This window comes from Dermacentor andersoni, chromosome 1 (genome assembly GCF_023375885.2).
Source record: "Dermacentor andersoni chromosome 1, qqDerAnde1_hic_scaffold, whole genome shotgun sequence".
NCBI lineage: Eukaryota > Metazoa > Arthropoda > Arachnida > Ixodida > Ixodidae > Dermacentor > Dermacentor andersoni.
The window spans coordinates 155,601,489-155,622,885 of NC_092814.1; the positions used below are offsets into that span (position 1 = coordinate 155,601,489).

General features: G+C 43.8%; 2 protein-coding genes across 6 annotated transcripts in view; one reads left to right on the top strand and one right to left on the bottom strand.

Moving 5' to 3' along the window:
- The window catches only part of LOC126532035 (uncharacterized), a 96,295-nt gene that overhangs the window by 55,216 nt on the left and 19,682 nt on the right, over nt 1-21,397 (bottom strand). For all 4 annotated transcript variants that reach the window (XR_011893836.1, XR_011893835.1, XM_072287814.1 and 1 more), the window contains exon 5: nt 143-6,384. Coding sequence is in view for 2 of the 4 variants with exons in the window: in XM_072287814.1 (XP_072143915.1) it covers nt 143-6,384 (6,242 nt within the window). In the remaining 2 variants the exon portion in view is untranslated. The remainder of the gene's footprint in view (nt 1-142; nt 6,385-21,397) is intronic.
- The window catches only part of LOC126547020 (VPS9 domain-containing protein 1-like), a 106,426-nt gene that overhangs the window by 193 nt on the left and 84,836 nt on the right, over nt 1-21,397 (top strand). For both annotated transcript variants that reach the window (XM_072287816.1, XM_072287815.1), the window contains exon 2: nt 8,285-8,372. In XM_072287816.1, the coding sequence (XP_072143917.1) occupies nt 8,285-8,372 (88 nt within the window). The remainder of the gene's footprint in view (nt 1-8,284; nt 8,373-21,397) is intronic.

Sequence of the window (21,397 nt, forward strand, 5' to 3'; positions counted from 1 at the left end):
GTGAGTACCCACTTAAAAGCGATGATGAAACTGCAACATGCTTTTGTGGGTAGCCTTGCTGTACAGACTACCTACAACATCATTTGGGATTTACCTTAGTAGCAATGATCGTATGACAAAGAGTCACATTAAGTGTACTTACTGTTTCGTGCTGAAGACCGGCGCTAGCGTGGGACTTGCCGCAGTTCTGTCGAAAGGGATCGTACGCTTCACGTGGCTGAGCTTCGGGGTTGTTGCAGCCGCCCGTAAACCGCCGTTCGACACTGCTTTTCGGAGAAGCAAAAATATTGAAAGTGTCACCACCGCATGTGTTTGACACCGCATTTTTCTTTTGGGACTCCGAACGGCTTGGGAATTCCATCGAACGCATTGTAGCAACATCAATGTCCACACCATCTGCTCCTGATGCTCTCAAGAGGTCGGCGCCGTGCTGCGCTTCCATTTGTATTGAATCTTTTTTGGTCCCTTTGCTGTTGTAAATTAAGCTGCTAACGTTTCCACTAGTGCTGTTGGACGGGCTACTGAGGATATATTCTTTGCCTTGAATTTCCGAGCCCTTGGCGACATCTTCAGCTGGTAAAAGGGCGCAGTGCTGTCGATTGCCTGCGGTGCATTCTATCAATAAGTCATCCCGAACAGTAAAGTTCACCGAGCTATTCACAGTTTCTACAGACGTATTGGAATGCTCAGCATTGGTGGGAGAATCACGTTCCAGTGTTGTAGGAGTATGTCTCTCCACCGTTTCATCACTATCGGAAACATCTAGCTGTGCCAAGTTAATGCATTCAGTAGCAGGAATTTGCGATACTGCATGTGCTGCAATTGAATATTCCACCCCTGTAGTGTTCCCTGAACAGGCTGTGCCACGAGTCATGTCTGTGGAGGTGTGTGTATAGTTAAGTTCGGTCGTCCGGCTGTCGTCCTTTCCTATGTGTACAGATGGAGTTGTGGTGTATTCTGTATTGCTTGGTTCAGGCTGCCAGTTTTCTGGTCCCAGAGTTGAATACAGCCCAGTGAAACATGTCTTCTTTAGTGAATAAGAACTGCTGCTGTTCTCAATGCCCTTCACATTCGTCTGCTCAGTTTTGCCACGCTCCATATTTGCTGTATTTCGAGAAATCGGCACTGTTTCAACATCTTGAGGTCTTATGCCATCCTCTAGGCACTTTTCTATGGATGATAAATTTGAATGTGCTGAATCGTTTTTTCTTAAAGTGCTGCTGTGAGGAACACAGTTTGTTTCAGCACCTTGGGGAATCGTTTGTCTGGCCTTCACTGATGTGTTGGTGGATCCAGTGACATTTAGATCATTTGAGTCATCAATGAGTTCTTTTGTGCACAACTCTTCGAGTCCACCAAATTCAGCACTTTCAAATTCTTTTCTAGCTTCTCGTTCACGTCTGACATCAATGTGAAGTTCTTCTGAGTGTTCAGGAACCAAGATGTTTGTGGATTCCTGTGGAAAATATTGAGAAAGTGCATTTGCTTCATGTACCATGCATGGTATAGCTACAGACATAGTGGAAGGTGGATGTTCAGGTGATATGCCATGAAGGTGAGGACTCCCTCCCATTCCTAGCTTGTTTTCATCGTTATCAGTTGTGCATTTTTTCAAAGAATTGTTTTCGTCCTCTAACAGCTGTTCAGTTGCTGTTGTGTTGTCCTTGTTGCTATGAACCATGATCACTTTGGTGACGCCTGCCATTGTTTCTCTTGTTCCTTCAACACATTCATGTTTTTGTGACAAAATCTCAGACGGTGAATCCATGTGCATGCTGTCGGTCACCTCTGTTCTCTTAGTATTTTTCAGTTCAGGTGAAACCTCGCATATTGTGATGGCCCTCTGTTTAAGTTCTGATGCAGCATCTTTTATGTCTTCTTTAACTTCTGTGGCAGTGGCAAATTGCTCTCCAGTGCTGGCCAAGTTACCTTCCTCAGAGCACACACACGATACACTTGTGTAATCAAAATTATCTTTGTTTTCAAGTGTTCTTTGCACAGGGCTGAAATTGCCATGTGCACCACCTACAGTTGATTCTGATTTCATGGTACCAATGTTGTCCCTAGTCTCTCCACCACCAGAAACAGACCTAACCATATTTGTAGCTTTTTCTGGTGCAGCTCTTCTGTCTTGAGTTGTCTGCATTTGTGCATCACCTTGCATGGGCTTATTCGGAATGTCTACATCATTTTCATGTACTGGGGAGAACTGAGAAATTGCAGTAAGTTTCAAGGCATTAGAACATGGTATAATGTTGGAGGGCAATTCCTTTGTGTCTTGTATACTTGGTGATGAGTATGCTTGCACTGGTACCATTACATTTGCAGAGTTATGGCAAAAACCAGTACGAAGAAGCACATTACACTCTATGTTTGTGCTGTCAGGTGCTTGAACAGTCTCGTCATAATGTTGCCCTTTTTCTGACACGCTTGTGACTGAGTTAGCATCGGGGCATATTCCCAACCATTTTTTGACTGACACAGCTGTTGAATGCTGTAAAGCATTGCAAGGCTCAGTCGTTGAGTCACAGCTCCCCGAACCGGAGGCATCTTGGGGATGGTGGTAGTGCTGCTGCTGTGTCACTGTGAAGCCAGCACCTAAGCTGCAGGATATTGTGCCTACAGCTTGAGCTTTTTCTTTTTGCTTATGCATGTTGGCCAAGCAGCCTGATGAACTTTCAGAAACCACTAATATCAAGGGCATTGAACTCGTGATTGCACTGTCTGAAACGCTTGCATTCATGGCATCATTAGAGTTGTCCAAATTCACACCAGTTTCTCTGTTAAGTGCTTCTGAGATGCATTTGTCTTGAAGTTTAGGCAATTCGCAGCTGGTTAGGCTAACATCTTGGTTTGTGATATACGTGGACATAGCATCTTTGTCTCTAGATTTGTCCAGTGGTGAGGAAGTTGCGTGGTGTTGAAGAGTGATCTCTTCTGGCATTTCCCTTTGTCTGTCTTCATCTTGTGGAAAGTGGAGCACATCTTTTTTTCTGTCAGATGGCTCACCAGTAGTCCCAACATTGGAGAATGTACATTCTGCAATTCTGGTGACCACCGCTGCTTTCTCAATAATTTCAAGCATTGTGTTTTCAGTAGATTCCTGTAATTTCAAGCTGTCAATTGAGGTTTCATCTCCTGGTTTCTCTTCTTTGCTGGGAACTCTCAGAAGAGCACCTGGCAATGCTTTAGTATTTGTTCGTTCATTTTGAAGATGCTCGTTTGAGCCTGATCCTGTGGTTGATTGCTCTTCAGGCAAGTAGCTGAAGCATCTGTTATCTACTTTAATGGCTGCATTCTTGCTTGGTGAAAGCATTGCTGGTGTATCAGCATCCACAGACATATTGGACAGCTTGTGGTCCTCTGAGGCATGGTGATGGTCAAGCTGCTTGCACTGATCAGCATGTATAAGCGTGCTTTGTTCATCCGAGTTCAGTGAAAGCAGCTCTGGAACGAAACTAGAAGTGTCCATTTCCCTGCCTTCCCCAGGTTTTATGTTATAAAGTGGACTGCATGGGCTTGTTATCGTAGTTGCATTATCACTACCATGAGAGCTCGTGGACACTTCTGTAATTCTGGTTGGCTGTTCTCTACTCAGCTCCACTTCTTGTGCAGGTGTTTCCAGTGCCTCTGCTGATTTTGATGCATTATCAACAGAACAAGAACCTTTTTCTGTAATGTTTGCGTGCGTGTTATGTGTTTCTTGTAAAATTGTCAGTGATAAGTTACTGAACAGTTCTACACCTGCACTCTGTTTCAGTGCTGTTTCAAGAGGTGGCACATATACAAGACTGTGTGGTGCATTATTGTCTTCACAAGCAAAATGAAGGCAGTTTGAAGACTGGGGTCTTGTCAGTGCTTTCTGGCCATCATCTTGTTTAGCTTGTGTTTCAAGTAAAGGTTGAAAGGTTGTTTGATTGAAGGCACTCTCCAGAAGAGAATTTTTATCGCCCATTTCTACTGCTTCATGTTCGATCTTTACATTCTGGTCAATCTCGGGCACTTGCACAGAAATTTCGGCATTGAAGATTTGTGAGGATTCACTATTGTTTAATTTCTTCCGTGTACCATCATGTTTTGAAGCTTCTGTAAGTGTGCATGTCAATCTTGTACCCTCATATGATCTTTTAGTATCTATGTCTTCTAAGCATTCCGTTGGAAGTGTAGTACTGCTTTCAGTGAAAGTGCTCTGTTCAGATATTTTTTGCTGGTGTGTGCCACTCTCTGAAGTTGTGCTGGATTTGGTTTCTTTAATGACTGAATTTAACCCTATAGCATCAAAGCATTGTGGCGAACTGTTAGGTGTGTTTAATTGTGCTCCTGGATCCAACACTTTTCCTTTGGTAAGTAATGCTTCTGATGGCACTCGTGTACCAGAAAGTTCATCTCTGCACGGTATATTGCTGCAAGTAAGGTCTTCATTTTGTGAAATGCTGATTTGTGTTTCAAACATGGCTAATTCTCTTTGGGACAATTTCATATAATTAAGTGACTCGGGAGTGCTTTTTACTCTGATTTCTTTGCCTCCACAGTCTCTCTTGTCGTCACTGGGAATCTCATTTTTATGTAGAGTTGTTGGTGTCGCACATTCAATTGTTTTGTCCTGTTGTGCTGGCATGCAAGAGGTAATGAGCTGGAAGTTGATGTCTTCATTGTTAACACTCATCTCTTTTAAAAGGCTGTCGGTAGCACTGTCAACTTCTTTTTTGTCAATGAGGTTGGCATCAGTCTCGAGCATGTCATGACATTGTTCACTCATGGCCAGTGTTTGCTCTGTTGTTTGAAGAATGGATTCTACGGCACTTGTCATTTCTGCTAGTGTCAGTGGTCTACGTGCAGATGGTCTTGTAGTTGTGGGGCTGCTAGATGTACCTGCCATCATGCTACTTGTGCTAGTGGCATTGTGTCCAGCAGGAAATGTTGAAGCACTCAAATGTTCTTCTAGTGCTTTTTGTTCTACATCTTGCATAATTGCAGCTGCTGGCTGAAGACTTTTTTTTTCTGATGACGTGTTTTCCTCGATGTTTGTATTATAATTTCCCATATCAGTATCCTTATTTAAGCATTCATCATTACAATCTTGTTCCTCCAAAGTGGGTGCATTGCTTTCAGATGTTTCACACCCTGGTATTGTGTCACAGTGCACTGAGCTAAGGCATTCCTTCTCACTATCCGTCTCCATTACTTTTTTCCTACTATCCGCCTCTGTTATATGTAATTTGTTTAGTGTTTCATAAAGGTCATCTCCAACTTGTGCTTCTAACAAATGGCTTGAGCTTTGGGTATCTTTTGTGTCTGGCTGGCGATCCTTTAAGGTAGATGATTGAAGTGCTAGTTCACTTGATAGCACATTACAAGGCACTTGAGTAGATGAAGTGTTCAAATGGCATGCAGCAGCATTTTCAGGTAATGGTTCACATCGCATATTTACACGGTTGCAAGAGATGACACTCTTTGTCGTGCCAGCCCTTGTTATGAGCATTCGTAATGGCTTTCCCCTGTTTTCACTCCCTTCTACTACAGAGCATTGTATGGGGTTGCTTGTTTTTTCGAAGTTTGACAGAGCAGGCCCTGATGAATGCTGCAGTAAGGTTTGCTGGCTTGGATCTACTGGGCTGGATTCAGCAATGGTGTCTTTGCTTAATGCCATAGGGGCTGATGATGATCTCTTGTTTTTTTTCCGTGTGTTTCTAGGTGCAGTCTTAAGTCCTGGGGACTGATTTTCTATCCATGCATGTTTCTCCCTCACAAATTTACATTTCTCAGCAGTTCTGTCCTGGTGGTCAGCTGGTGTTGTTTGGCATATTTCTGCATCACACAACTCTTTCTTGTCATTGATTATGGCTACTGTGCATTCAGACTGTAAAGCAGTGACCATTTCTTCACTGGCAGACTGCTCTCGTTTCCTTCTCGAAGGGTACCGCTGTTCTTGCCGCTCTTCAACTGGCGGGGGGGAAACAACAGGTGCTACTGCTCCTTTTCGAGGTGACTGTACAATCCTTTGCACCATGTCATGCATGCTGCACTCACTTTGGATGCTTTTAAATTTGGACTCTGGCTGGCAACTTTGCTTCTGCTCCCCTGCTTCTGCTGGCTTTGTGCGACCTTTCTTAGCAGGACTTGGAGGAGATGGCCTCTGCTGGCGAAGTCTACTCTTTCTGCAAGGGTCCACTGCGTTATTTGCTTCCACAGCCAATTTTCCTTGATTGGGACTATGGCTAGCATCCCCTCCTGGATCTATAGAAGATGGGCAGATGCGGCCTTTGCGTGGTCGCTCGCAAGACACTTGGTGGCTGCCCTTCTCATACCCAGCTGGGCTGAGCACCACTGGTGCTGCAGCAGCCTCTTCACCACCCACTTGTTCTGGAACACTGCTGCAGGCCTCTGCACATAAACAGGTAGTAGTAGTGTTGCATTTGAAACCCATGTGGCATCATGTATGGCTTTCTGCAAAGACCATCTAGCCCCTGACTGACAGGCTGTTTGACAGCCTTTGTGGACGTTCAGCATGCAAAATAGCATGCAGTCCATGGAGGAGCAAACACACTCTGCCAAGTAGTTTACAATCAGAAAGCGATGTAAGGATGAGAGCAGCAGGTGCTATGACAATTTACCTTTTCCATTGTGAAGGTTTTATCAATTGTGCAAAAGCTATTCCTAGGAATAGAAGTATTCCTAGGAATAGAAACAAATCAGTCATAAGTACTGTTTCCTTTCTTTTTTTTTTTTTCACCTTATGTCCACACCTGTTTTCCAGTGCATTTAACAACAGTGATGCAGTAGCTCGCTCACGATTTTGTGCTCCTTACATCCAAGAGAGGTGTGTAAATATTTAGAACTTTAGACTAACAAATTCAATATCCTACTATCCCTATTCATTCCTTGAATTGTTCAACAGCATAGAAACTTGGGCGTGTTCGTAAGACTTCATGGTATATATACAGCATGAAAAAAATGGACATGAGGCAAGGTAACGACAGGATGAGTGAATTGAAATCCAGAATAGCATCATTCGATTTGCTCATCCTGTTTTGCACTTTCAAACTATGCACCCCAAAATGTAGGTAACATACATTGGTGTGGAAAAAGAATTTGAGGCAAAAAGCCATTAACACGCTCCTGAATTGCAGCAGAGTGGAGCAGAAACCAGTGACCAATGGAAATCATGTAAATTTGTTTTTCTACCCTGTACAGCATTTGTATGCCTCATTATGTCTAGACCTATTACTGTAAGCTTCTGCAGTGCTTATTCTAGACAAAAAAAACAGCTTCCTGGGATGTCACTGCTCCAAAGCTTGTCATTCTTGAACACCATGAATCCAACACTACAATTCATCAATAATTGTAGGAAAGCATGAAAGCCTAATACCACCAACAGAGTAGCAGCTTGTGACTTCAGTTACTCAGAGGCCATTGGAGAGACTTTTATTTGCGTGCTTTAACGAAATGATAAGCAATCGAGAATAGCTGTCATGTAACGGAATGGTACAACCTTCCACAAAAACTTGCGTGTCTATTGTATAGTTGTCAAAAAAAAAAAAAAGATGTGTGGATCCCATACACTGGGAATCTATGTAACGAAGCTTTCTATGCTGTTTGCTTTGATTGGCGATAATTAGCAGTAATGTTGACTACAAATATTTAATTTCTTTAGCGTTTAATGTGAGAGTTGTGAGTTGATGTTAAAGGTATCCTTGTGTGCACCACTGCTTTTTGTCTGCATAGTACACAGAGCACACAGGGAGATGTATTTGCTTGAGGTGTTGTGCGCCATTGCTCATAATATCTGAGAAGGTTGAGCATATTCATTGCCTCACCCAGCATGTTGCACTGCAATGTAAGTGTTAAACTTTAATTGAATTATGGGGTAGTACTTGCCAAAACCACGATCAGATTATCAGGCACGTCATGGTGGCGGACTCCGTATTAATTTTGAAACCCTGGTGTTCTTTAATGTGCACCTAAATCTAAGTGCACTAGTGTTCTTGTATTTAGCTCCCGTCAAAATGCAGCTACCACGGTTGGGATTGAACCTGCAACCTTGAGCAGTGCTGTAGCCGTGTGACCACTTGCTAGTGTTGCATAGACCCTACAGTGTTTTAGTGACGCCCTCCATCCGTTGTTCGCTTGACAAATTTGCGTGTTATTTATTTTTCAGAAATAGCAGAAGTGTACCATACCATACCTTCAGTTTGCCCGCAACCGCTGTTTCCTTGCCTTTTCTTGTCTTTTCCCTGTCCCCCTAACTGCAAGAGTGGCAAGGCTGTTATTCACTCGTTTCCAGACTGCGTCCGTTCTACCCATTCTCTGCTTCCTCTCCCGCTCCTCTCTACAATTCTATGTCCCCTTTGGACTTGCACGCTAGTAGAAAGGTAAGTGCTGCAGTTTCTGCAATGCCTTTGAGGGGGGCCATGGATAATTACAGCTGTCAAGTGGATAATGTGACGACAACCAGGGAGCTCCAACGGGCATTGTGCACATGCGACGCAATGGAATACCAAACGAAAGTCTTAGGGCCAAACAATGAAATCTTCCTTACCTCAGTAAGGAAGCCTTCATTGCGGTCAGGCTACCTTATGTCACTCTGAAAGCTTCCTTACTGAGGTGCCCTCGGTGAAGGCTTCCTTGGTGCTTCCTCAGCATAAGGTAGCTCCAAAGCTACCTTCATGCGTCCTTAGGCCGCTCCTGGCCCTGAACGAGCGCTTCACCTCACTGCTTAACCACGTGACGTTTGCTTGCGCATGCGCGCTGTCGCCCACCTGCGGAGAAGCGCGAGCACGGTACGTCTTGCCAGGCATGTTCGTTTCAGTCATGCGTGCGGCATGAACGCGTTGCTAGGCGTTGCACGACGCCGGCATGCCAGCGTTGATGGAGCACATCAAGTTTTGCACTGTAATGCGCTGCTTTTTTTAACTTTAGTAAAGAAAACTAGATGAAAGCGTCCACGTTTCTCTATATTAGCTCTTCAATTTAAAGATTGTGCGACGATACAACATTTTTTATAGAATAATGGTGTTCGCGTAAAGATTTTAAGAGATAATCTCGAACCCAGGTATGCAGCAACCGCTCCTTACGTGAGGACGGGTGAAGGGAGCTTTCAGAGTACGCTTCCTTCCTCCATCGGTCCTTCGCTGTAAGGAGGCCTCACGTAAGGTTAGGAAGCGCTCAAAGGAAAGGAACGTTTCATTGTTTGGGCCTTAACACTACTTTTCTTTCTGCCATGCTCCTGCCATGTACTATATACATGCTCTGAACCACCCTTGACGTGGTGTGCAAGACAACAGCAGCAGCAGCAGGGCAAAAGTAAAAGGAAGAGGCAAAGAAAGCTTCGCTTTAAAAAAGATTAGCACGGGTAACTGGTGACCAGAGGGTTAAAATACTGCTGCTTGGCACTGCAGTTCAGAAACGTGCTAACAGCAAGATAATCTGACACTCTGACTTGCAGTATACAGCAGTATGTGCAATTAATGCACTGTTCCATTAAAGGGCCCCTGAAACGGTTCGGACAAATTTTGTTGACGCGTAGGGTACAGCTTAAGTAGGACATTTGCACCACAATTTAAGTGAAGCGTTACGTATTAATGGAGCTACAAGCGATTAGAAGTTACCCTCCTCCCTAGCCATGCTTTTCCTCCTCAACTCGTTCGCCGAGCGAGCGGGACTAAGCTCCGCCTTCACTGGTTCTGCGTCGCGATGCGACGTCACATCGTCCACTTCCGGTTGTTTTGGAGCCCGCCCGCGCGAGACCTCTCCGCTTGCCGCTTGGCCGTCGACCCCAAGCGGAGCTATCGAAGCAGCGTGCGTTGCGAGCAATCTGTCGTAGCGCCGAACGTGTCCGGTATTCCGGTAACCACAGGCAAGCTGATCATTTCGGCAAATGACTGGAGGCATAAACTCAAGCTGATGAAGGAACTTTAGTGTAGACGTACGTGAGCGGCCTGATCGGTCTGCACGGTCCAGACACTTGTTGGCGCAGCGCTTAACCAGCCAAACAAAGCGCTAATATTGCTCTAACCAAGTGTAAAACATTTTAAACATTTATAAAAACAACGTGTTGATGATTACACTCCTGCGAAAAATACACACCAGCAGCAAAGAAGAATACACTTCGTTGCTGCTACTGTGTATGGTTGAGCTCTTTGCCACCAGGTGGCTGCACCGTGCAGACCATTCACATTTGCCCTTCTGCACATCTCATGGCTCATCCCGTTACGGCACAGTCAAGCGGCCAGACCCTGTCCCCTTGCGCTTGCGTTTGCCCTAATACCGGACTCGCGAAACGCTATTGCATTAGTAATCTTCCGGTGTAAAGTGACGGCCACAAACGCGCAAATACTGGCGCCGATCGGATAGCGGCAGTCCGATGCGCAGCAGCCAGTTCGCTCGTACGCTGCCTTGCAGAGGGACGTGATGTCACAGCTTGACATATTGCCAGTCGCTACTTTTGCAGTCCACAAGGCAACATAGTCGAATCATAGTGCTCGCGAAAAGACTGAGACCGACTCTGACCGCGGAGCTCTCTTCAAAACTGGGTACGTTGTATACAAGCAGACGACCATTGCTATTTGCCGGAAGTGCTTGGGTGTACTGAAAAATTGTCCTTGTGCATTCTCTTTATGTTACTTTCTTTTTATAAAAACAAATTAACTAACATTCCAACTATTACGAAGATCATTTGTTTACCATAAAGTTGGAAATATTATCGATCACGCGCCCTGATCAGCCAATCGGAAAGCTCCCCCCACTGACGTCATATGGGTGATTTCGGTCATATGGATAGGGGCGGCTTAAAATTCCGCCGAGCAGTGCGCTGCGATCGGCAGCGATGTGCATTTTTAAAACCTTATAATAAATTACACGCTTTACGCGGAGCACTTAGATGTGTCAATTAATGATCAGAAGGACCTACTCTAACGACTCAGTACGTTTGTAGAAAATCGTCAAAAGCGTTTCAGGGTCCCTTTAATCTAGAGTCTGCATATCTGAACTGAGCAGAATTTCTTTTTCAAGGAAGTCGCACCTTGTAAACTTTCGGTGCCAATTGTACATGTGTGACCTGGCCCTGGGAGTGTTAGCACCACTCGTGGTCAATGTGGCTCAGCTCCCATAAGAGCATGATTCATCCTCATCATCATCAGCCTGTTTTATGTCCACTGCAGGACTAAGGCCTCTCCCTGCGATCTCCAATTACCACTGTCCTGCGCCAACCGATTCCAACATGAATTTCCTAATTTCATCGCTCCACCTAGTCTGCTACCATCCTCGACTGCATTTCCCTTCTCTTGGTATCCATTCTGTAACCCTAATGGTCCAACGGTTATCTAATCAGCGCATTACATGACCTGCCCAGCTCCATTGATGTCAATTAGAATATCGTCTATACCTGTTTGCTCTCTGATCCAAACCGCTCTCTTTCTGTCTCTTAACGTTATGCCTAGCAATCTTCATTCCATCGCTCTTTGCGCGATCCTTAACTTGTTCTCAAGCTTCTTCGTCAGTCTCCAAGTCTCTGCCCCATATGTCAGTACTGACTGTACACCTTCCTTTTCAATGATAATGGTAAGCTTCCAGTCAGGAGCTGACAATGTCTGCCGTATGCAATCCAACCCGTTTTTAATCTTCTATGAATATCCTTCTCATGATCAGGGTTCCCTGTGATTAATTGACCTATGTTGAATTCCAATGGCAGATCCAGATCAAGTTTTTCTGCTCTGTATGGAGCAATCCTATTCCAATGGCAGAATGGGAGCGTGAGCTATGTGTTCCAATGGCAGATTGGGACCAGCCGCTGATCCCGGATTGCTCCGTGGAGCAAAAATATTTGCTCCGCCGAAATCGGCAAATTTGACCGGAAGTCCTCGTGACGTATTTTCTTCACCCGCCTCTGCTTCCTGTCACGGTCGCCTGTTTCCGGTCGCGGGCAGCTATGGACGACATGGGAAACGTGGACGCCGCTTCGCGCCGTGCGATTTTGTTCGCGCTCCTAGACAGCTCCGACTCAGACAGTACAATTTCCAAGTCGAGTGATGATTCTTCTGACACGGACAGTGAAATGGGGTGGTGGGTTGCGCTTCCAAGCACTTGTTCCTCTCTCTATTCTAGCGCCCTCTCACTTGATTTTCCTCTACTAAGTGCCCCCGCGGGAGCGCACGCATTCCCTTCGCAGATATGGTGTGAGCAGATGAGAGTGATCTCAGTCGGAGCGACGCGCTCCGTTCGTGATCCGGCCGAGCGCTCGCGATCTACCATTGGAATTCAACACTAGGTAAGTGTACTCCTTCACAGACTCTAGAGGCTGACTTGCGATCTTGCACTCTTGTTCCTTTGCCTGTTTATTTATCATTTTCTTCGTCTTCTGCATATTAATCTTCAACCCCCTCTGTTAAGGTCCTCAATCATTTGTTGTAACTCGTCTGCATTGTTGCTGAATAGAACAATGTCATCGGCAAACATAAGGTTGCTGAGATGTCTGCGGTCTATCCTTACTCCTAAGCCTTCTCAGTTTAATAGCTTGAATACTTCTTCCAACCACGCAGTGAATAGCATTGGAGATATTATATCTCCCTTTCTTTATAGGTAGCTTCCTACTTTTCTTGTGTAGAATTAAGGTAGCTGTGTAATCTCTGTATTTTCCAGGATATGTACTTAAGCGGTCTTTACTCCTTGATTACGTAATGCCTCTATGACTGCTGGTATCTCTACTGAATCAAATGCTTTTTGGTAATCTATAAAAGCCATATAGAGAGGCTTATTGTACTCTGCAGATTTCTCAATAACCTGATTAATGACATGGATGTGATCCATTGTAGAGTATCCCTTCCTGAAGCCAGCCTGTTCCCTTGGTTGACTAAAGTCCAGTGTTGCCCTTATTCTATTGGAGGCTATTTTGGTAAATATATTATATGATACGGGGAGTGAGCTAATGGGCCTATAGTTTTTCCATTCTTTAAAGTGTCCCTTTTTGTGGATTAGTACAATGTTTGCATTCTTCCAGTTTTCTGGGACCCTTGCAGTCGATCGACACTTCGTATAAAGAGCCGCTGGTTTTCCAAGCATTATGTCTCCTCCGTCTTTCATTAAATCTACTGTTATTCCATCTTCTCCTGCCGCTCTTCCTCGTTTCATGTCTTGCAAGGCCATTCTGACCTGATCGCTAGTTATAGGTGGAGTTTTTGTATCCTCTTCATTACTGTTTCTGATGGAGGTATCCCGACTCCTCTGGGTACTGTACAGGTCAGTATTGAATTCTTCCGCTGCTTTTACTATATCTTCGAGATTGCCGATATTACCCTGCTTATCTTTCAGTGCATATATCTTGGTTTGTCCTATGCCAAGTTTCTTTCTCACTGATTTCAGGCTGCGTCCATTATTTACGGCTTCTTCAGTCTTTCTCACGTTATAGTTTCGAATATCACTTATTTTCGCCTTGATGAGTTTTGACAGTTCCGCGAATTCTATCTTTTCTCTTGAGTTGGACACTTTCATTTTTTGTCGTTTCATTATTAGGACTTTTGTTACTTGTGAGAGCTTGCCTATTGGTTGCCTTGGTGCCTTGCCTCCCACTTCCTGCTCTTAAACAACTAACTCTGCTCCTTTTGCACGAGAGGTATGCCGAACACGTACATATTTATACTGATGGATCGGCAACTCTCCAGTGTTCCTCTGGAGCCGTGGTCTTCCCAGCGAAAGCCACCACCATCAGTTTCAAGACATGTCACCCAACGACACCGATGGCCGCGGAACTTGCAGCCCTTCGCGCTGCACTTCGTCTCGTCAGCCAAGAACAACCTCGAAGATGGTCAATATTCAGTGACTCGAAGGCTGCACTGCAATCTCTGCTATCGGCCCTGCGGCGCGGACCACACAAACAACTGGTATTTGAGATTAGAGAACTCATTCATACCTTAACTGATAAAGGACACCACGTGACATTTCAGTGGCTTCCAAGTCACTGCGGAGTCATAGGGAACGAACACGCTGATAACGCTGCTCGGTCGGTTCTTCAAGGGGACGAAGAGGAGCCGATACCGTTATCAAGGACAGATGCCGCTCGAAAACTTCGATTGATCAGCCGTGACATCACGTTCTCCTTGTGGAACGCTGGAAGTTTTCACGACTACCGACTCCACAATCTTGACTCCTCTCTACGCCTTTGTATTCCACCTGGACTCTGCCGTCGCGAAGCTACCCTGCTTTGTCGACTATGGCTAGGGGTGGCTTTCACGAAGTCTTTCGCTTACCGAATTGGATGGGCCGACGACGCCTCGTGTGAGGACTGTGGTGACGAGGAGACTTTTTAACACCTTCTTTGTGACTGTCCTCGATATAATTTACAGAGACAATCACTCGCAACCGCGATAGCGCGCTTTGACCAAAGACCTCTCACAGAGGAACTTATTTTAAAATACCGCCATCATAAGCCTTCGCAGCAGAGGGCGACGAGTGCACTGTTGCGGTTTTTGAGGGCGACAGAATTGGACAGGCGGCTGTAGCCTGAACAGGTGTTGACAGTGCTTCAAGTGTCACTGTGCTGTGCGATGACAGTATTCAGTGACAGTGACCGATTGTGATTGTGTGTCTATTCTCTCTCCTTTCCTTATCTCTACTTTGTTACCACTTTACCTCCCCCTCCCCTCTCTCCCCAGCGTAGGGTAGCCAACCGGATCTTTTTCTCTGGTTAACCTCCCTGCCTTTCCCCTTTCCTCTCTCTCTCTCTCTCTTGCCTCCCACCTCGATTGCTGCCTCTGAAGCCAACCCAGTTACGGTTTCATTCATTAGCTCTACGTCATCATCATCTCTCTGTTCTAAGGTTGCATATTTGTTTGCAAGTACCAGCCTGAATTTGTCTGCTTTTACCCTTACTGCCTCTAGGTTGACCTGTTTCTTCTTGATCAATTTTGCTCTTTCTGCTTTCAAATTTAGGTGAATCTTGGCCTTCACTAACCTATGATCACTGCACTTTACCCTAACTATCACTTCTACATCCTGCAGTATGCTGGGATCAGCAGAAAGTATGAAGTCAATTTCATTTCTTGTTTCACCATTAGGGCTTTTCCAGGTCCACTTTCTGTTGCTACGCTTCCTAAAAAAGGTGTTCCTTATTCGAAGCTAATTCATTTCAGCGAATTCTACCAGCATCTCTCCTCTAGTGTTCCTAGAATCGACGCCGTAGTTGCCAATTGCTTGTTCACCAGCCTGCTTTTCCCCCACTCTTGCATTAAAGTCACCCATTACTACAGTATACTGAGTTTGCACTTTTCTCATCACTAATTCAACATCTTCATAAAACTGATCTACTTCGTCAACATCGTGACTGGATGTTGGAGCGTAGACTTGTACTACCTTTAATCTATACCTCTTATTAAGTTTGATTATGACTACAGCTACCCTCTCATTAATGCTATGCATTAAGGCGTCAATGTTGCCCGCTATGTCCTTATGGATTAGGAATCCTACCCTGTATTGCTTGTTATCTGGGAGCGTCATCGTTATGTATAAGCGTCATCAGGTCTTCTATTCTTACTAAAGTCTTTGATTGTCTTTCACTAAATTATTTCGCTTCTCCTTTATAAGAATAACAAGATTACATGCTATGTATACACGAATAATGGCACTTGAATTTTTAAAAAGAAAGAAAGAAGAGAGTTCATTTTTTAAAATGCTTTTCTTGGCTTACATACATATGGTTGTTACTTGGCTAAAAATTAAACCACGCAGTTTCTGCTATTCTAGTCGCTCACTGCTTTTCAACTCTGGCAGCCTGAGTGGTATGAGATGGTATGGGGGTTTATTGGCCACTTGTCTGCACCTAATATCATACACTACATGGTGTAGATGCATTAATGGCTGTTCCACATCCGCCATTATGGCTGCAAGTGGCACTGGCTCTCGGGACCAGGTTACACATGTACATAACCTAGCTCAAGTGCTAAAGCACCACGTGTCATCTGTGGCAAATTAATCTATTCTTCTACTTTCACCTCTTTTTATTAAAAGATACCAATTCTATACAAATTGGACCCTCACCTATACTTATACCAACTGGTGAATTAAAAAGAAAAGTAATTGCCCCTATGCTTTACTTAGCTTCATTGTCTGCTTGCTTTATACACTTGCATATATCCTCTCGTACAAGGGTAGGATTAAACCTTAACAGTGGATGTAACTATGACGTCTGATTTTCTAGTGGTACTATTTCTTGATGTATAGCCATTGTCTTCTGATTAACCTTTTGAAACTAAAGGTACTTCCAGTTGAGATAAGATTCAGTTGGAAGAATATGCTGCCATTTTCTGTCTAGGCTGAAATCTTTGAGTGAGAAGTGGCAAGTGTGCGGTGGTACTTCCCTTGGGAACCTTAACAGAAACGAGCTGAAGGACACGTTAGCAGTGCTGAAACGATTGACCAAAAATGGTCTGGAAGGACTTTATTATAAAGGGAGTGAACAAAATTGTGGCTACAGATTAGCTTCCAGAGGACTGATATAAGAGAATACAGACAAAGCTTAATAAAAATATGTCCTGCCCGTAATTCCAATGCAAATTGCAACTGCCACATTGGTGGCCCACTATCAACCGCACCCAAATTTCAGATTCACGCTTGGAGGGTTCAAAGCTGACAATTCAGCTTTGCATGAGAACACAATTTATCAGTACTTATGTGTTCTTTCAAAAGTTTCAAAAAACACATATTTAAAAAACATAATTTCAAAGTAACACAATTGCAGCCATTTTAGTAATGGTAACCATTAGAAATTACTCCTTAGTATTAAGTATTTTATTTTTTATTTGACTTGGCACCATTACCATTAAATCTGTGTTTTATTCAGTTATTTAAGAAGAACTTACAAGCAGCCCTATTGATATCGTGGAGTTCTTGTGGGTTGGATTTTCTTGCAAGGACAGAAAAATGTACTGTTGTCTGCTACGTGTGACATAGCTGGTAAAGGCCCCCACAGATTTTCAAATGACTGAAGTTCGGACAGAAAGGTAGTGATCGGACAATGCAAATAGGTATCAAAATCAACCTTTGCAGCCTTTGTCCAAATGGTGACATACATCAAGGAATTAGTGCACCTACTCAGAAAAAAACTGCTTCAGCTTTTGCAAAATGTGCAGCCAGTGGCTAATGATTTACTGGCATATGCAATGGTGACTGCATATGCCAGTAAAGTGAGAAATTCTATTCTTAGACAATGCATTCGGTTGCTGATCTACATCAGCAAAAACACTTTACCCAATATATTCATCTTCCAACAAAATTTGGGCTACTTCTGCTGGCTGTAAATATGCTACTTTGTGCATACTCCTCACACTAGGGGTCTTTTTGCTGCACGGAAACTGATTGTAGTACTTTCATGACATCGTGATATGTTTCACAGCTTGCCGTATAAAAAGACCTTGCCACATACAATGAATATCAGCTTTTGCACCGACACAAAGCAAAAATGAAATGTTGATCATAGATCAGATATAACAGTCAAGTTCTATCTGCTCTGAAGGCAAGTTTTAAATTCAACAGTGCATGAAATATCACAAGGTAATGGCTGATAAAGGACTAAGGTCTCGCACTAATTTCATACAGTCAATGCACTGCAAATGGATGTTATGTGGTTCCTGTTTTGATCAAGCTCCACCTGGCACAGAACCAAGCAGGTCTTTAAAAATTTTTATAGCTGCAGTAATGCTTAATACACCCTGTCGTTCAAAGGCTACCCGGTGACACATGACCACTTTCAATTGCAACCGAGCCCGATCCGGACTGAAATTCTCAACTGCGATTGTTTCCCTTCCACAGCTTGCACAAATACTTCTGATACTGTAATAAAGATACTCAATAAGCCAACAACAAAGTCACCGCTTTGTACACAACTGCAAGAGTGGGTATAAATCGCATAAGAAGTACCTGTCTGTTTGGAGTACCGAAAGAAGACGTGTTTAGAAATGGTAGCACAGAATACTTGGAGCAGACAAGCCACTTGACAGCAACTCTGCTAGCTGAACACAGTATTTGTGTTGCACAATGAAATTCAAGAGTGCGCACATTGCCAGGTTTTCCTTCGGCCATCCCATTTGACGCGCTTCCCAACAAAAGAGTGCAATCCCGGCACACGTTCCGGCTGCCCTGAGGTGACGCTGTTAGCCAAAGGATTTGCCGCCTATGGAGACAGCTGTAGAAGGCAGACCACATGAGATCAATGTGTGCATTGCCGCTCCTTTCAAGTGTAGCGAAAGATTTTTGTAGGGTATGTCCCAGGCAGTTTTTCAGCTCTGCCTCGAACATTTTGCCGTCTCAACCATTTGCTCCTTCTAGTGCCGTTATTTTTTCCTGTACCTTTCTATGTCCTTATTCATTGATGTTGCAGTATCTATAGTCTGTACTTATGTTTATTTATTTTCCTGAACAAATAATGAGTGGGTTCACGTACCATTCATTGTCTGAAGTAGTAGCTTATCATAGATGGGAGAGTTTTAATTGTTGTCTGCTTAGCTTTCCTCTTCTCTATTTGGCATTGTGGTGATTCAGCAACTGATATAGTAATTTTCGCATTTGTATGCTTACTCTGTAGTTCAATGATGTTAAATAAATATTTACTAGTATCTTTCAGTGCATACATTTTCCTGTTTTTAGTTTGATGTTGTGTGCTTGTATTGTGTCGTGTTAATAATGCTTTTTACGTGATGCTTTCTTTTTCTGCATTGAATAACGTTTGTTTTATGTTTGTGTAAGTGTATTCCCCTTTTACCCAATGTCTTCCTGAAGGCACTTAAAATATCTATAAATAAAATATATTGTTAACGTTTGTTTTATGTTTGTGTAAGTGTATTCCCCTTTTACCCAATGTCTTCCTGAAGGCACTTAAAATATCTATAAATAAAATATATTGTAATTAACATGCGCAAAATCTACTAGTATTTTGGTAGGACGTATATAAGTTAGTCATGGTGTAATACAGCAGCGTACTTCAAAACAACATTCTGTGGATGGATGGTGGCTACACCCTTTGTAACGGACGGTGGCTGGCGCCACCTAGCCTTTTGCTTCCCTTCCTTTTTTTTCCTTTATATCCCCTTCTTCTTAAACTAGTTTTCACTCCCCTCCTCCCCCCAAAATAGATATCTGAAATGGTATAGAAAACATTAGCTCCCCAATTTATGGTATTATCTCTCCCTTGACTTCCTTCACCAGTCCTCTAGCCTCCCCTTCGTTGCTGCCACTCTTTTGTCTATTTGCCCTCGTTCCCCGAGAAAACCTAATGCCCCTTCCATATCTGTCACTGTTCCCTCAGCGAGAGTCGGGCAAAGGTCTGTGCATCTCAGCACTATATGCTCTGTGGTCTCAGTTTCGGCTCTGCAAGCTGTGCATAAAAGGTCCACGTCTTCAAATTTAGCCCTGTATGTTTTCGTTCTCAAAACCCTCGTCCTAGCTTCGAATAATAGTGAGCTGCCCCGCGAGTTATCAAATAAGAGTTCTCTCTTTATCACCTGTTTTTGTGTCCTATACATACCTAGCGCTGGCTTTCTGAGCATTCTTTCATCCCACCTTTTTCTTTCCGTCTCCTTCACCTCCTTTCCCACACTAGAACCACGTTGGACCCCCTCCCTCGGCTGTAGGTATCTAATCCTCAGCTTCCTAGTTCTGAGTGTCCACTTTGTGTTCAAACTTTTCATGTATAGATATTTGTACACTTTTCCCACCCACCTTTCTTCCCCCAGTGCTGCGAGTCTCTGCTCACATTTTAGCTTACTTATTGCCTCTCTACCTTCGAATGACGCCCATCCCATGTCCCCCTGCGCTCCCTCATTAGGGGTGTTCCCGTGCGCTCCTAAGGCCAACCTGCCTACACTTCTCTGTCTTGTTTCCCATGCATGCCTGAACTTCCGATTTCATGCACAGTACTGAATTTCCGTATGTGAGGCCAGGTACCATAACCCCTTTCCATACCCCTCTAACCACCTCGTACCTATTATAGTTCCACAGTGCCTCGTGTTTCATTACAGCTGAGTTCCTTTTCACTTTTTCAATCATCATTTTTTCATGTTCTTCCAAGTATTTTTTGCCCTCATTTAGCCATATGCCCAAATACTTGTATTTTTCAACATGATCAATCTTAGTGCCTTGTATTTCCAATGGTTCCCCCCTTTCTTCATTATATACTATTATCCCAGACTTCTCTCTACTGAATTGCAGTCCCAATTTTTCTCCCTCCTCTCCACATATCCTCATTAGTTCCTGTAGCCCTACTCGGGTGACAGCAAGCAGTACAATATCTGCATACATCAGTCCGGCTAGTACTTGAGCTACCATCTGCCCTTCCAGCATATAGCTTATGTCGGTTCCTATTGTGCTCTGTTCTAGCCTCTTTTCCATTTGGCTCATATAAACCATAAAAAGCAGGGGCGACAATGGACAGCCCTGCCCGAGACTACTACTTATTTTAGCTGGCTTTGTAGTTTTCCCCTCCCATGGTATCTCTACCTCATTATCTGTATAAACTTGTTGTAGGACTACGAATCCAACCAACTTTCTATCTAGACCATATTCCCTCAACTGGCTCCATAACTTTTCTGGGTTTACATTATCATAGGCTCCTCTAATGTCTAAAAAAGCTATCCATAGCGGTTTCTGCCTGGCTGTTGCTATCTCTATGCACTGTGTTATAACAAATAAATTATCATCTAGCCGTCTGTTCCTTCTAAATCCATTCTGCAGTTCTCCCAAGATCTCTTCACGTTCTGCCCATTCCTCCATTCTCTTTTTCACCATCTGCATTGCTACTCTGTATATGACTGATGTGATAGTTATTGGCCTGTAGGATTTAATGTTGTCCTTGCTTCCCTTACCTTTGTAAACTAATATCATTGTGCTTGATTTCCAGTCCTGTGGAACATCTCCCCCTGCAACTATTTGTTGAATAAGCTGTCGTAATTTTAATTTACTTTTCTGGCCTAATATGCTTATCCATTTCATACGTATGTCATCAGGTCCTGTCGCTGTTCCCATGGGACCTTGTGTTCAATTCTGTCCCATTCCTTACTTGTCATCCCTCTGTTCTCCTCCTCTCATTCTGTCCTGCTGTTGTTATTGTTCTCCATTTCGCTACCCTCTGGCTCTGCAAATGCTGCCTCTATTGTTAACCTAATATATCCCTGAGCTACTTCTCCCTCTACCTTTGTTCCTTCTGGTGTGGTCAGTGAGTGCTGAACCACCTCTATCTTCTTACTTTGTTGCCTTATGTGTTCCCAAAACTTCTTGGAGAGCATTTCTGTCTTTTTTTCTTATCTCTAATAACCACTGTACCCCAACTTTTGCTATCTTCTCTTGAATTAATGCTGATGCTTCTCTTTTCATTGCAAGGTAATTCTCCCATTTTGTCTCCACCTCTTCTGGTGGGGCT